This window comes from Notamacropus eugenii, chromosome 4, assembly GCF_028372415.1.
Source record: "Notamacropus eugenii isolate mMacEug1 chromosome 4, mMacEug1.pri_v2, whole genome shotgun sequence".
Classification (NCBI taxonomy): domain Eukaryota; kingdom Metazoa; phylum Chordata; class Mammalia; order Diprotodontia; family Macropodidae; genus Notamacropus; species Notamacropus eugenii.
Genome location: NC_092875.1, coordinates 72,486,722 through 72,503,760, shown reverse-complemented (window position 1 = coordinate 72,503,760; position 17,039 = coordinate 72,486,722). Strand labels below are relative to the sequence as shown.

The 17,039-nt window shown below is 39.7% G+C and overlaps 1 protein-coding gene across 5 annotated transcripts in view; it reads right to left on the bottom strand.

The window, feature by feature from the left end:
- The window catches only part of KDM4B (lysine demethylase 4B), a 255,670-nt gene that overhangs the window by 200,533 nt on the left and 38,098 nt on the right, over positions 1-17,039 (bottom strand). For all 5 annotated transcript variants that reach the window (XM_072601869.1, XM_072601870.1, XM_072601868.1 and 2 more), the window contains exons 2-4: positions 9,587-9,752; positions 2,492-2,667; positions 781-895 (exon numbers count right to left, since the gene is read on the bottom strand). In XM_072601869.1, coding sequence (XP_072457970.1) covers positions 781-895; positions 2,492-2,667; positions 9,587-9,727 — 432 coding nt within the window. In that variant the 5' untranslated portion in view covers positions 9,728-9,752. The remainder of the gene's footprint in view (positions 1-780; positions 896-2,491; positions 2,668-9,586; positions 9,753-17,039) is intronic.

Genomic DNA, 17,039 nt, shown 5'->3' with positions numbered 1-17,039 from the left:
CTAATTAAACCATAAGCTTACTGAGAGCAGGAACTGTGTCTTATATTAAGTTAAATCTGTCTCCTGGAAGCAGCAGAACCTTCTCCACATAGTATGCATTTCACAGATACTTGTTGCACTTTTCCCCCATTTTTGCACTGCACTTCTCTGGAGCTCCTCATGCCTTATAACTTCTTCTTTCTGCAGGATCACATCAGCGCTAGGAATGTACTTCATCACTACTCTCTTCCCCGGGAATGGAGAGGATGAACCGAGATGGAGAACTCTACCAGACCCCCCCACTGAAGGACAGCAACAAGGCTACTTCCCATTTGGCCATACTGTCCTCCCTGCCAGATGGTACCTCTCCCTTCTAATCTCTTCATCTTCCCTTGGTCTGCTGGCTCCTACATTAGGTTGTAAGCACCTTGAGGGCAGAATGTGTCTTTTCATATGCTATCCCCAGCACTTAACAGAGTGCCCAGCACATAGTAGAGAAGTTTAATTAATGTTCACTGACCAAACATAATTCCAGAGGATACAAGGAGGCACAGTGGCCACCTACTAACAGAGAAGCAACTGAGGGAAGGTGCAAAATAAATGCTTGTTAGTTGGGGAATTTTTTTATTATTTAAGTGAGGGAAGGCAATGGAGAGACCATAGAAATCAGCCTTCTCTCTCAAGTTGGGGAAAGAGGGACAGGAGGGACCTATACCAGCTACCAGTTAGGAACCTATCTTAAAACAAAGTATATCAGTTCTGTGGCTCAGACACTGAGAATGATTTATATAACACACTTACTGCATCATATAAAGAACCACTGATATCAGCTCCATAAATCGGTGATACGAAAGTCAGGTTCTTCCAGTATTTACGCTCCAGATCTTCAAAGTCTTGGTGTCGAGGAGTACAATACCTAATGAAACAGAACCAACAACAGAGTCGTCAAGCCTCCAAGCTGTCTCTGTCTTCAATACCATCCATCTGTGACTTCATTCCCACATATGCTGCTGAAAGTAACCCTTAAGGAATCCATACACCAAATTTGTAAATCATTGCTCCAAAAGGCCTCAATTCGCCCTGACAAAGCTATCATCATGTCTTATTAGAGGATTCTCGTGTTTGCTAGTAGACAGGTGGGCTAGACCAGACTGTGCCAATAGTCTTGGGAAGGATATGCCACTGGGACCTTGTGGTATAGAAGCAAAAACACTGGGATTTGCGTTAGGTGTCATACTCTGACTCTGTTATTTAGCACCCGTGTGACCCTGACAAGTCACTTGGTCTCTTAGGGACTTTGTTTGCTCATCTGTACAGTGATGGATCAGACAAGATGACTTCAAAGAGCCTCTTCCAGTGCTAAATCCCATGGTCCTATGACCTATGCAAAGCTCCCAATCAGTACCAGAATCCCTTGCCCAGCATCACTGGCAAGAGCTCGTTATTTTTTAAAGAAATCCATTCTAAGTTAACTTTGCTGGATGGCTCTAGTTGTTAGAAAGTTCAGCTTAACCTCTGCCCTTTGTAGCTATACTACATCTTTCTACATGATATACCTTTAAATATCTGAATGTAGAATAATTTTATTCAATCCTGTCATGAATGATACATTCTGAGCCTTGTTCAGAGAAAAGAAACACAAAATATGAATTCAAATGTCTCCTCTTTTCCTATGATTTAGCCATAACCACCAAGTCCTGTAAGTGCCTCATCATGTTGGAAATGTTCTCTCTTTTCTCAAAAACTATGCCAAAGAGCACAAATTCTGTTAGAAAATGGGCTTTTTTTTTTTTTTGCCAAAAACCAGCCTGGATAAACAGAAAACTAGGAAGATAATGAAGTCCCCACAACTCTCTTCCTTTCTCACCCAATCCCCCTCATCAATAAACAACATCAACTAAGAAAAGCTGGTACTGATGAAATCATAAATTTTTGGAAGAAGTACTATTGAGTCAGGCTTGCCAAAAGTACTCTAATAGAAAGGGAAGAAAACTATCACCACAAAATCTGAGAGTTGAAAAAGATCTGAGAGATCATCTAATGCAACTTCCCATGTCATGAAGATTCTGTTTCACAGCATTCTGACAAACTGTCACTCAGCCTCTGGATGTTTCTAGAGAATGCTGAGTCATAAAAACAAATAGCAAAAAATTATTAACATAAATTACCCAACTGTTAAGGGCACAACACACTGTCTCTTGGGAACAAGAATATTGACACATTGTCACTCCATGATGATAAGGAGGAAAACAGTAACATTGATATAATGAGGCCCAGGTGGATTAAGTAACTTTCCCAAAGTCACAGAGCAAGTAAGCATCAGAAGTAGGATTTGAACTCATCCCATCCAACCCTAAAGTTTGGGGATTCATGTTCAGTTAATGACGACAAAACTAGTCAATCCCCCACCCAATCTCATTTAGCTATAGAGCAGTAACACCTGAACACTGTTTTCTTGCTACCCAATGAAAAGGGAAATCCTCCTAATAAATCTCTGGGCTGGTTAACATACTTTTCACTGTTGGCCAAGCGCCGATAATCTCCTACTGTCATGGGTTTCTTCTGTATGTTATACTGGGTAAATAAACCAGACTGTCCTGTCACCACCTGCTGAATGGGAGCCGGAATCACCATGTCATCAATGTCATCATAAGTTTTCCTAGGTTTCCACTCCTTTGGTGGGATCACCTGAAAGAGGCAAAGGAAAAGTCAAAACAAATCCAGATGAAAGGTGTAGAAATAATACTCTAAACAGAATAATAATACTCTAATAGATGAAAGGTGTAGAAATAATACTCTAAACAGAAGAGCAAGTCACTTTCTTCACATCTGAAAATTAATTAATAAACATTTACTAAGTGCCTATGATTCATTATGCATTATGCTAAGTGCTAGGGATACAAAAAGAGGCAAAAGACACTCACTATTCTCAAGGAGTTCACAGTCTAATGGGAGAGATAATACACAAATAATTACATACAAACAAGTTACATACAGAATAAATTTGCTCTTTGTCCTTCGTTTTGAAGATGGTGTCCTGACATATGCACGAATTGGATTTAATTGAGTGAGAGTTGCACCAAAGTTGTGCAAAGTCATCAGCCTCACTCTCTCTTCCAGAGTCTACTGGTAGGACAAAAAACTGGTGATGGCCCAGGATATGGAGAATGACTTTGGTGTTTTTGAAGTCTGATCAAGTTCTAAGCGTTCAAAAGACCTTGCTTCAGGCACTTTCATGGCCACTGGAACAAATTTTTCTCATCTGCCCATTCCACTGGGGGAATTCTGCACATGCTTGGGGTAGACATCCTCCTAACTCACTCATGGACCTGTCAATTACCTTCAATTGGTTTTAGCCTGGCTTGCTGAGACAATTTTACCATGGTATGGCTGTTCAACACAAGCTACAGTTTCTTGGAGTCACAGGTGAGATTTGGATAAAAGATGGACATCAAAAGTGAATAAGCAGCCCTGAAAAGGGTTCAACAGAAGAATAAATAGGAAGTAATTAACAGGGGAGTTGGGAAAGGTTTCCTGTAAAAAAAAAAAAAAAATAGGATATTAATTGGGTCTTGAAGGAAGTCAGGGAAGCCAGGAAACAGATGAAGAGAAAGAGCAACCCACACATGTGGGACAGGCAGAGAAAATGCCCTGATCAGAAGACATAGTATCTTCTTCAGGAAAGAGTTTAGGATCAGGTCATCTAGTCCAATTCTCTCATTTTTCAGATGAAGAAACTATACCTGAGGGAGGCAAATGACTTGCCCACAGTCACACAAGTAGTAAATGTCAGACCAGATTTAAGCCCAGGTGCTTTGACTTCAAACCCCATGCTCTTGACACTATTCTATATTGCTTTTTCTTTAAGTTCAGAGTCTCCCTTGTGTACGTTCCATGTTCTTGAAAGAGAAAAACTGATAACTAAAACAGGATTGAACACAGCATTCTGAATAAAATTCTATAAATTTTTCATAGATCTAGGTACTTGGCATTAGCAATCATCTACTCCAATCCACTTATTTTGCAGGTGAAGAAAATGAGACCCCTAAGAATGGAAGTGATTTGTTCATGATCACCCAGGAACAGCCAATGTCAGATTTGGAACTAAAACCCAAGTCCTCTGACTCCAAATCCAGAGTTCTTTATACTATACCATGATGTTATCAACAATAAACCACATGAGGAAGTTTGAGAAGTCCTTTCACTAAACAAAAATATGAACTTCCTATGCTTCCTATGATCCCAAAGTTTTGTGGGAGTGAAGCAAGAAAAACACCTTCCTCAAATTCCTGTTAATCAAAATCCTTGGGAAAACATGAACAAGGTAGAGGAGCCTAGACAATAAGAGGTTAAATGGTCTTAAGCTTCAGATCCAGAAGTAGAAAAGTCATAACTTTTCCCTTACAGTAACAGCTCCTTGCAAAAGCATACTTGCTAATTACACTCTTCTACTCTAACTCACTTCTCAACCCTTTACAATCTGGCTTCTGACCTCATCACTTAAGTGAAATTACTTTTTTTTAAGTTACCCAATATCTATTAGTTACCCAAACTAACAGACCTTTTCATAATCCTTATGAGTTTCCCATCCTTCTCCTGGGCATCAGTAAGCTGAAGACCTTGTCTGTTACTTTACTGGAAAAATTGAGGCCATTCAATATGGCTCCTTCATCTCACTATTTTCATCTCAAAATCCCCTGACCTAATCTCCTTCAGTTTCTAACAAAGAGGGAGCCCTTCTTGCCAAGGCTAACCCCTTTACATGTACACTTAAATTCACTCCCTCCTCTTGTCCACTAGACTGTATCCTTCATCATCCCTCCCACTCTCAGATGTTCAACATTTCCCTATCTATTGGTTCCTTCCCAGCAGTCCCCACACCCAAGCCTCCCTGGCCCTAAAAAAATCCTCATTAGACCCTACCATCCCCTCAAACTATGACTCTATGTACCTTTTTCTCATACAAACTCATGGAAGAAGCTACCTCAGGGTTTCCACTTCTTCTCCTCTCCCTCATTCCCCAACCCTTTATATTCAGGCTTCTGCTCAACTTACAATATGGGAATTGTAAGGTGGACCTGGGGATATTGATCTTTAGATGCCAAACATTTAATCCTAGATGTTATAGGAAGCCACTAGAATTCATTAAATGAGAGAGTACCATAATCAAATCTAAACTCTAGGGAAATTAATTTTGGCAGCTGTGTGGAAGCAGGATTGGAGCGGGGAAACTTGTGACAGGAAGAGTCACTGTTGTCTGTCTCCTTTGCTGGTTAATCATACGAACCATGCCTTCTACCTAATGGATGTTACCAAAGATTCTGACCTATGTTCTCCCCTTTTCTCCCTATCCCATTCTATCTCAAGGTAACCTCATCAGCTCCCATGAGTTTTATTCCTATCTCTATGGAGAAGTCTCAAATCTATGTATCCAGCTCCAAGGTCTCACCTAAATTTCAGTCCCACATCATCAGCTGCCCACTGGACATTTCAAACTGGATGTCCCATAGACAACTTAAATTTAACCTGTCTAAAACTGAACTCTTTCTCGCTGAAGTCTCCCCTCTCCCAAACTTCCCTATTTCTGGTGAAGTACACCAGCATCCTTCCAGTCTCCTAGGTTCATAACCCTGGCACTCTCCCTCTCTCATCCTACATACCTAATCAGTTAACAAATCTCACATTTGACTGCTCCACTCATACAGCTACCACCTCAGTTCTGTCCCTCATTACATTTTACTTATTGTTAACAACATGCTAATTGGCCTCTCTGCCTCAAGTATCTCAGGACTCTTAATCCATCCCACACTGCTGCCCAAGTAATTTTCCTTAAGTGCAGTTCTATTACTGTCACTTCTCTAATTCTAAGCCAATTCCAGTGGTTTCCTTATATCTCTAAAACAAAATAGAAATTCTTCTGTTTATCATTTAAGGCCCTATAGAATTTAGCCCCAACCTGTCTTTCTAGCCTTGCCATACATGACTCCCCTTTTTGACACCAGCCAAATCGGCCTCTCTCTGTTCCTTACATAGATTACTCTATCCCCCATGTCCATGCCTTCATATCAACCATTCCCATGCCTAGAATGCATTTCCCTCCTTATCTTTGCTTCACTCTCTTCCTTTAAGACACAGCTCAAGCACAATCTTCTTCATGAAGCCTTTCCTGAGTCTCACCCTTTTCCCCCCTGCCCTTTCCAGCTGCTTAATGCCTGACCCTCCTTCCAAATGACCCTGAGGATATTTAGTACTTTTTTGTATGCTGTATATACACCTGGGTACCTGTTCTATCCATTAAAATGTAAGTTCTTTGCAAATTGGGGTTCTTTATACTTGTATCTCTAGTGTTGGGCATATCACAGATGCTTAATAAATCCCTGCTGACTAAATGGTGGATATTCTTGATCCTCCTCAAGGATTTGACATTTATCAATCCTCCCCTCAAGAAGCCTCTCTGTTGAAACTCTGCTCTGTATTGGTTTTTCCTCCTTTACTGGACTGTATTCAATATACAATGTGGATGTATCCCATGACACTATCCCAGCCCCTCAATTGTCTTCTCTCTCTCCTCCCTTTATTGTTTGTCTCTGGGCCTCTATTTCTCATGTTCTGTCCCTCCCATCCTCTTGTCCCTGTCTGTCTCCTCTCTTGCCATGAAATTCCTTACTGTTAAACACTGCTATTTCAGGACCACTCAAAACCTGAAATCTGAATTGCAGGGAAAGCATTTCCAACCTGAAGCCATGACTCCTCAGGATCAAGTTGTCTTTGAGCCTGAGTGAAGCACATGGCCTCATAATGAAGGCCATTCTCTCTGCCTGGGAAAGATGGGACTGTATCTTCATGGGGACCTTTTCTAAGCAATTCAGAAAAAAATACTTCCAAAACGAACAAAGGGTAGTCAGCACCCCATTTTCTCTTCCTTTTATAATTATTTTCTTTTTATTTTGAACTTAGAGACCATCAAACATAAGCCTTCCAATCTCTTTCAATGAACTCATAAGCTCTTATGGGTTTAACAATCATAATCTTTATGCAGATGACTCCCAATTTTTTTCTAGCTAGTCCTAGTCTCTCCCACAAGTTCTAACCCAACAGAACTAAGTGACTACTAGACAATTCAAATTAAATGATCTAGACACATCTCAAAATCAATATGGACAAAACAGAGCTCATCCTACCCTACTCCCCCACCAGAAGCCAGAGCACCACCATCTTTCCAGTCACTTGGCTTTACAATCTTGGTGCCATTATGGCCTGCTCATTCACCCCACATACCCAATCATTTGCCAAATCATCTCATTTCTACCAACATAAAATCTCTTCCATATATTGTCCCCTTTCCTTTCACAGTCACCACTTAGTTTAGAGTCTCACTACTTCCTGCCTTGACTGTTCCAATAACTACCAACTGGTCTTCCTGTCACAAGTTTCCCCGCACCAATCCTTCTTCCACACAGCTGCCAAAATTAATTTCCCTAGAGTTTAGGTTTGATTACGCTACTCTCCCATTTAATGAATTCTAGTGGCTTCCTATAACATCTAGGATTGAATGTTTGGCATTTAAAGATCAATATCCCCAGGTCCACCTTACAATTCCCATATACATTATTCCCTTTCACTCATTCTTGAGTCCAGTCAAACTGGTCTTCTGGCTGTTCCTCACATAAGACACTGCATCTCCCTATCTTCACCATGCCTTCACACAGGTTATTTTCCATGACTAGACGTGCTTCCTCCTGCCCTCCTCTTCATGGAATCAACAATTGGTCCTATAAAAGGCACTTATAAAGGTTTGTGACAGCTCACATTTCTGTGGAGCTAGTTTACAAAGTGTTTTCTCATCTCAACTTAAAGATAAGCAAACTTATTATCTCCTTTCATAGATATGGAAACAAGACTCAGGCAAGCAAAATTAATCATCCCAGGTCACAAAGATAATAAGTGAAAGAATCAGAACTTGAACCCAGATCTTAGGGCTCCAAGACCAATATTTGTTTTACTATACTTTTTCCCTCTCGTTAATGTTATACTTCCAGCTCTTTGTTATAAAATTTGATAAATTGTGATAATATATTTAGAACTACAAGGGACCTTTAGGGTTATCTAGTCTCATTTCACTAATGAGAAGATCAGAGGCACAGGGAGGTTCAATGACTTACCAAAGGTCACACAGGTCCTCTCTTCTCCTTTATGTGCATGTGTGTATACAAAGATGAACATAAAGCAAGGAGAAGTAGACGGGCTAACAGGAAGAGCTAGAAGATGAGGACTGAGGAGGAAACGTCACTCTCATCTCTTAGCAACAGTGGGAGAATGAACACACACACAGAACAAAGCACAGATCTGCACATGTGTATTTTTAAGTTTTGTTTGCCTGTACTTATTACGAATGAGGGTTCCACTGATATGCAATCACCGGAAATTAACAGTGCATGACCTTGGGAAAGAGAAGGACCATATCTTCCTCAGAAACTGAACTAAAGAAGGAAAGAATGGGCAACTATGTAACAAGAGTTTTAACATGTGCAGTAGGAAAGAAGGTATTCACAGTCCACTGATTTTTGCACTAAGTCAGCTAAAGTATGGCAAGGGAAAAGGAGTGATATAAAGAACTACAGTGAAAAACACACTGACTCTGCAGTAGAGGATCTGGGTTTAACTCTCACTTCTGACATTAACTACCTGTATGCCCTGGGAAATGCCCTTACTTACACTTCAGTTGCCTCATCTATAAAGTGGACTAGATGGTTCCTGAGGCTCCTTCTAATTCGAGTTCTATTATGCTATCCTTAACATTCTTTGGAAATGTATGCTTTTATTTCGGTGTGAAAGGAGGTGTCAGAAGAATGGACATGGTTTCTAGTTCACAAAATACTACTTACTACAGGACAAAGTACACTGGGGAAAGAGTATTGAGACTGTGGGAAAAACTGGTGCAGTCCCAATTAATAGAATGCCTCTACAATGATTTCAATTCTTTCCCTTATCCCAAAAGATACTGATACTTGCCTGGACCTCAAGTTTGCTCCTCAGAGCCCTACCATGGTTACCTGTTACCTGAAAGCCAAGGTAAATTCTTTGCTTTTAAGGCTCATCACAAACAGGCACCAGCCTTCCTTTTCTTCTCTCCCTATGTTTCTCCTCTACTCAGCCAAAAAATCCTCTGTTACTCTCCCACAACTCCTCAGCTCTACATGTGTTATTCCCTTGGCCTAGGAAGTCTTCTCTCCCTCTTCATCTGTTCAACTCCTACCTTTAAAAGGTAAGGTTTTTTAAATGCAACCATTCTGAAATCTGATCCTGAGTCAGTAACAAAATCTCCCCCCTCAGACTTCACAAAGGATTTGGTTTTTAGCTTATTTAAGTCATTTATATACGTTATCCCTGCTTGTATCTTGTCTCCCCTCCTAGAATGTAAGTTCTACTGAAAATTATGTCTTTCTAAACTATACGTCTCCCAGTATCTAGCACAGTGCTTTGAACATAGTAAAAATCTGATATTTATTAAATAAATGGCCTTTAAAAGAAAACAGAAATAAAACAGTCTGTATTTGTAAGCTGCTGGTAAAGAGAAGAAAAGTACCTATATAGGCTTTTAACTAACCTTAGCAAGTCCTGCTCTGTGAGCGCCTTGGGATTCGATGTAGGCCACATATTTCCCAAAGTCCTGAAACTCTTCAATCGTAGGGCGAAAGGTCATGATCTTACAGCTAGGGTTTTGTGGACTTGGATTCTCAGACCCCATGATTCCAAATGGCTCAGTACCAAACCTATGAAGAAAAAATAAACAAAAACACATGAGTTAATAAGGAAAATGTAACCTTAAGGTAGATTCCATCATTGAATCTTAAAAATAAAAGCCTTCCTAAAATTAACAAAAGACTAAAGGAGAGTAAGAAATAGTCAAGCTTGCATGACGGCAGAAAACACTAACACTAGTTCATTTTTTCTTAAAGAAAAAAAGATACAAGACACTAAAATGACTGTATATGAATTAAAAATAGAAAAGTTTCCTATTGTAAATAGAAATGCCGTATAGGAAAGAACAGTGGTTTTTGGTATACTTTGACAGTTAAGGCAACCTCAGAAATAAGGCTTTCATAGCACATACTTACACTCAAGTTATTATCTTGAAATCAATAGCCTTCAGCCACTTCTTAATTGGATTTTGGCAAGAGGTAGTATCATGAGCCATGGTGGAGAGGCAGATGGTCTTTTGTGGATGTCTTAATTCTTCCTACAAATTATCCACTATAATCCCATTCAGGGCACACTAGATTCTGCCAGTCCTCACAATTGTTTTCTACCTAATGGTTTGTTTATTTAACTGGTGGCTGCTGTTCTAGGGACTAATAGCATTTGGAAAACTACTTAACCTAGGACCTATTCAGTAAACATTGAAGTTTTGGTCAGACTCAAAATATCTCCTAATATAGTAATGGTCAGCTATAAACAAGTCAGTAGATTTGAAAATGGAAGTGTCAATAGAGGTATAATCTACTTCACACATCAATTGTAGCCTCAAATTTTAGAAGGGCAGAAAGAGTCACTGAGTCAGAAGGCCTGGCTGGGTTTTATTCCTGACTTTCCCATGGCTGACTTAAGTGTGCAGGCAAGTCATTTTACCTCTGAACGTTTCCTCAAAAGTAAAAGTGGTTTCTCCTACTCCACCCCTTCCTCGAACAGCTGCCAAAGTGATTTTCCTCCCCTACTCAATGAAGCCCTGGACACCCATGTTGTGAGCCTAACTTTCAGGCCTCCTTTCCAGTTCCAATGTAGCCAAACTCACGCTGTTCCAACATTTAAGGCTCTCCTCTTCTCACTCAATCCCTGACTTCCTTTAAGACCTAGCTCAAGTCCAACTTTCTGCAGGAAACTTTTCTTGATTCCCCCCTTCCCTAACTAATACTGTCCTATTGTTTAACTACCTTGTGTTTGTTCTGTATATATATGCATGCCAGTTCCCCAAAATGTCTAGAGAGCAGACACTGCTGGATCGTAGCAGGTGTTTAATAAATGCTGGAGATATCATCAGCTCTGCCTATATCACAGGACTATCATGAAGATAAAAGGAAATAATGCATCTAAAAAATACTTTGGTATTTCTTTAGAAATGTGAGGAGTTAAATTATTATTGTTGGCATCAAAGGACTGAATTCCTGTCCTGGGAGAAATGAAGGGCTTATGTATACAGAGGTAAATAAACACTAGGACAGGGTTTATGACTATTCAATACTTTGTTAAATTCAGACTTTCATAAGCCAGATATTTTAGCACTAAAATAAAAATTGAAAGCCAATGAAACTGACAAAAATGGGTAAGCTTTCAAAGAAAGGAAACAAAATCAACTACTGTGATTTTGAAATCTTAATTATCTAGTAAGCTGTAGTTTAGTTGCACTGGAAAATTACTCTTTATTCAAAGTAAGTCTGCTCTCTATGAAAGAAGCGTGAAAACTTCAACACAATCCATATGCAAAGTGAAGTCGCCCTCCCCTAAGTATTCTCCCACTGAAGTCACTAGAGGGCATCACCGTTCCTTCCAGTAATACTGTTGACTAAAAGAACAAACAAACAAATACAAACCAGAACGGACAGTTTTACTGGAAGAGCTTTTTGGACAGAAGCTTTGGGAGAATGGGTAAGACAGAAAGTAATTTTATGTACAGGTATGCACCATTTCTAGGCACTCATTTCCAAAGTAATTGCCTTTCACCACAGAAAAGCCTCAGGGCAGAATGGAGGGGCATTTGGTCTGCAAATGAGTTGCAGACACGTCCCTTCAATTCAATTAACATTTTTTAAAGCATCTCCAATGTGCAAGGTACAATGCTAGAGAACTGGGAATATGATGAAAAATGTCACCCTCCAACTAAAGTATCTTAATGTCTCAACATACTGATAAATAATGAGGTTAAAAGTTTGTAAAGCTCTTTCTTCACAATAAGCCCAGTAAGTAAGTGAGTACATACTTTACAGATGGGAAAACAGAGTCAAAACAATGAAGTGACTTGCTCAAAGTGACACAGTAAAATGACAAAGCAGACACTAGAACCTCTACCTCCCAACTTCCAGGATGACAACCATAATATAGGGGGGAAGGAGTAAACATTTCTATAGCATCTACTCCAGATCAGTGTGCAAACTGCTTTTTAAAAATGATTTTTGTAGGTGCTATGATTATCCCCATTTTTTTTTTTAAGAGTTGAGTAAACTGAAGCAGACTTGCCCGGGTTCAGTTATTAAGTGTCTAAGGCCAGTTTTGAACTCAGGTATCCCTGACTCTAGGCCCAGAGTTCTATCAATAGTGCCACCAGTCACATATTTTTTAAAAAAAATAATTTATATACACACATACATATATATATACATACATACACAAATTACGTATATTTACACACAAATACACAAATATACAAATATTACCAGCTGTATAATTTACATAAATATCGATCAACAAGCATTTCTTAAGGCCTTACTATGTAACAAAAACTGCTAGCTGCTGGGCAAACAAGAAGAAAGAAATGAAAACAAGAAGCTACGGTCTCAGGAGGGGGGTCAGGGCAGGGAGACAATATGTATACTTAGTGGTATGTACAAAATAGTGAGAAGGCAAATTTGAGGAATGACAGAGCACTAACAGCTAGAGACAATCTTTTACAAGGAAGAAACTGTGACAAGTAAAAAAGGTCTGATGGGTAAAGTGCTCCTGAGAAACTGAAGGTCTTAAAAAGAAAACAAACACATTATAGTGAAGATAAGTGGCTTAGTGGACTCAAGCTCAGCAGAGTCAACGCTATGATTAAAAAAAAAATGTGAGCTTAGGTGCGCAATGGCTGACATTTAAGCACCTCAGAGGCAGCAGGGGATCTTTACCAGCTTTGAGGGAGAGCTCAACCTCAGTGCTGCCACGAAGCCCCAGCCCATCTTAGTCCTCAGAGTTGTACTGGCAGGCAACGACGTCATGGGCTCCACTGTGGATCTGTTCTGATGTCCCACAAGAGCTTAGCTCTCCTATGGTAGCAAATGGATCACCACCGAGGAGTTAATGCCAACAAGAAATGCTTGTTGTGTTTGTTTAATGTGTTTATTTAAAAAAAATTTTTTAACATGGCCAGCTAAGAGTGTCAACTTTTTTTTAAATCTCTTGTTGGCTTTACATCATCTTCATTAGCAATGACTACATTTCTCCTTCCCTTCCCTTACGCAAACCAACCAACCACTTCAACTGTATCTAACAGTGTATGCAGTATTTCACATCCACAGTCTCCCCTCAATGGTAAAGATGGGTATTTTCAACTCTTCTTCAAGGACCAAGACTCTTGGTCCTTCTAATTTTACACAGCCTTCACCTTTGGGTTTGTTTGGGTTCCCCTGTTCACATACCAAGCTATAGTCATTATGTATGCTGTTTTTCTATTTTCCTTACTTTGTTCCCACAGGTAAACTTGTACAGAAAGAACACAACTCACTAAAAGCTCTTCAGAAGTCATGAATTGCTTGTGGTGTTTTCTGGGAGGCTAAAGTAAGCTCTGATTCTCAACACTGGGAAAGGTCTGAAGTTATGAAACCCTAATGATTTATATTAGTAGTGTCAAACAGAAACAGAAGGGGTGGCACATTCCTGCACACAGAGATCCCTACAGATCACGCTGACTATTATGCTTTCAAAATATAATGCTATCTTTTTTATTCTATTATTAATTTTGTCAAATATTTCCCAATTATATTTTAATCTGATATTGAGCCGCACTGAAGAGGTATTGGCCAAGAGTCTTAATACCTCTGATTTACATAGTACCTCATTTCTACATTTCACTTTTACAGGACTTCAAAGATTTTGTTTTTAATCACTCTGTGAACTGGGTAACAGGTATTATTATTTTAGAGATAAGAACACAGAAGCCCACAGAGCTTAACTGACTTGCCCCAAGTCACCCAGATCAAAGCCTAGCACTCTTTCCATTACAGTATTTTTCCTCTACTTCTTAGGCAGTTCAATTTAACAACACATTTAAACATTTGTTAAATGTCTATTTGCTGTGGAACACTTAATTAGGCAAGAGGAGAGCAAGAGATACAAGAGATATAACAAGAGATTATAGATTACATACATACAGTTCTTGCCCATATATACATACCCAAATAAATAGCTATTATTTCTGCTGCCTGAAAATCTAAAAAGACTTTCATCATTCCTCATAGTAATAAGAGGCAGGCATTCCATTTTACAAGTCAGGCAATGTAGCTTAACAAATACACTCCCCAAAGCTAATGTAAGACCTTCAAAATGTAGAATATAATGTCAAAGCTGAAGGAATCCCTGGAGATAAATACAACAATACTTTTGTACAGATGATCTTTTTTACAGATGAAAAAACTGGTATAAGTAAATAAAATGCCTTTTGATAACAAGCAAAAAAATGTTACATTTACAGGCTACCAGATCCCAGAACCAGATTTTTAAATTAACAATACTTGAAATCTTCCTTTTAAACACTTTGCTATGGAATTTGCTATTCGGCAAGTCTATCCAAAGAGAGTCAATAGTACTGACAATAGGAGAAGGTCCCCAATATAATACCCTATAACCTGGCTCTCCAGGCCAAGAGCAACTATGCCTGCCTCTGCCTCCAAAAGAGCATGGGATCAAGAAAAAGCAGCATCTGAGAAATTTGCTAAGAGTTTGTTTCCAAAAACCCTAACCTATGATGTATCACTGTGGAGGCTGTATGGGATAGTGGAAAATACAACTTGGAATCAAATCCTTCCATCTACTATTTCTCAATCAAATGACTTGAAAAGTCACTTAAATTAGTACCTTCATCTGTAAAATTAAGTGAAGTAGTTGGCCTATGTAGATATCTAAAGCCCCTTCAAACTCTAAAACACTGAGCCTCGTAGGGGGCTTATCTAGAAGGCACATTTTATTTAATAGGCTTGTTAAAGATATAAATTACAAGTAGCATCAAACTCATTAACTGTTTCTATTAATATAGTAAAGTTTCAATTTGGGGCAAGGGAAGGGGTACAGTATAAACTGCCTAATTTTGGAAAACATACATGAAAATGTAACAATGCTTCATATTCCTTGACAGTTCTTAACTACCCAAGAGTAGCAGGTGCTTACTAATGAAAGTTTCACCTGTTTTTAAATAGCTGTTATGAATTAGTGAAATGAGAAGTTAGCCATACAAGATTTCTCCACCTAAATTCTACAGAACACCATATATGTGTTTAAAGGCTGAAATCCAAGAGAGCTTTTGGTAAAGACAATAGACTCAGAAGCTTCTTTCTGTGGGAAGCCCATGTCTGTACTGGTTCACACTGTCCCTTATGAAAAGGCCCATCTGTTCCCAAGAATTAGATTTAAATTAAATCTTAACCCTTCTCTATCTTTCTGTCAAAGTCTTTCACAATCTGACCCCTCCTGTTTCCGCATCTTTTTAACTAAAAAGATCTGGAACTACTCCCCAACAGGAAGCCTCTGTTCTAGCCAAGTGGGTCTCCTCATGGTTCTGTCCTCAATCCATACTTATTCCTTACTCATGCGTCTAGTTTTGGGTTCCTTTGCCCCACTCCCACCTGCCCTCAAATGTGTTTGCAAACTCTTCCTCTCCTCTAAAGCTATTTTTTATGTTCTCCTACCCCCCTCAGAAATTTCAGCTACTCCCAAAGTTTCTGATTCTCACCTCTGCCGCTGTATCTATACTTTCAGCCTAAGCCTCCTATCCTGAGTGTACTTGCTCCAAAACCCCATTTTCATCTACCTGGATTTTCAACTACTGGCAACTTCCTCCATCCCCACCATAAGCAACTTCTGAAACCTCTATCTTTGTAACTAAAAGTAATCTTCCTCGCTAATTCAAAATCTCAGAATCATCTTTGACTCTTTTTCTCCTCACCCTACTAAAATCAACAATTACCTCTAAAAAGTCTTTCCCACAGACCCTTTCTCACCAGTCCCTCTGGCATCATCGTAACCAAAAAACTTTCAAGGAGTTTCAAACCGTAGAATCACTCCTTTGCTTCTCCAATTCAACCTACCAACCCACCTGCCAGACTCGTTTTTCCTAAAAGCCTGGTTCTCATATCATTTTTCTGTTCAAAATCTCAAAAGCGGTCCCCCTTTGCCTACTGAATAAAGTCCAAAGTCATTAATTTAACTTTCAAGGACTAGCCCAACCTACCTACCTTTTCTAACCCCACCTTCCACTCTTCCCTTCCGGGGGTCAGATACTCTAGTCAAACCTAAAGCTCCCTAAACACATTCTGTACCTGTTAATTCTTCGACCTGCCCTGCCCCACCCCTGAAGAATTCCACCTAGCCTTCAGCTGCCAGTCTCAAAGTCCACCTTTCTCACACAACTTTCTAGGAAGTCAAGACAAAAGTGATCCTCCCCAACTCCCTCCACCTGAACCTCGCTTCTTCTGCACTAGTATTATCTGTATCTATCTTAGCTCCTTTACTAGGTTATCAACTCTAGGAAGGAAGAGGAATCAAGTCTTACTCTTTGTACCTCCAACTGATGCTGTTAGTTAGCATACAATATCTGCAAAGAATCAATTCAAACTCTCTCCCCTGAAATGCCATCTTCCACCTTCGAAAAGTCTTGTCCACATCATGGGCAGCCCTCTACAGGAATGAAGCCTCCCTCGGTTACCCCTGAGCTTACACAGTGTCTGACACACAGCATGCACTAAATAAACCCTGATGTTTACTTGCCCTACACTGATCCCTTTCTCCGAACAAAGTCACAGTACAGTTTAGAACTTTATGCAGGTTACATGCAGCAACCTGGGGATTTGTTTTATGTGCATGTCTTATCTCCCTTTACTAGACCAGAAACTCCTTCAGGGCCAAGAGCATGTCTTCCTACTCCAAGTTTGGTCTTCCCATCCAAGCAGACAAAAATCATGCTGTGTGTAACGTAGCACTAGGGACACAAATACTTAAAGCCAATTTTGATTCACTTCAGCTTTTGGGAAATGTCAGGCTGTCTGAAGCTGTAGAGACCTCAAAGACCATCTAGTCCACCCTATCTCCTTCCCTCCTTC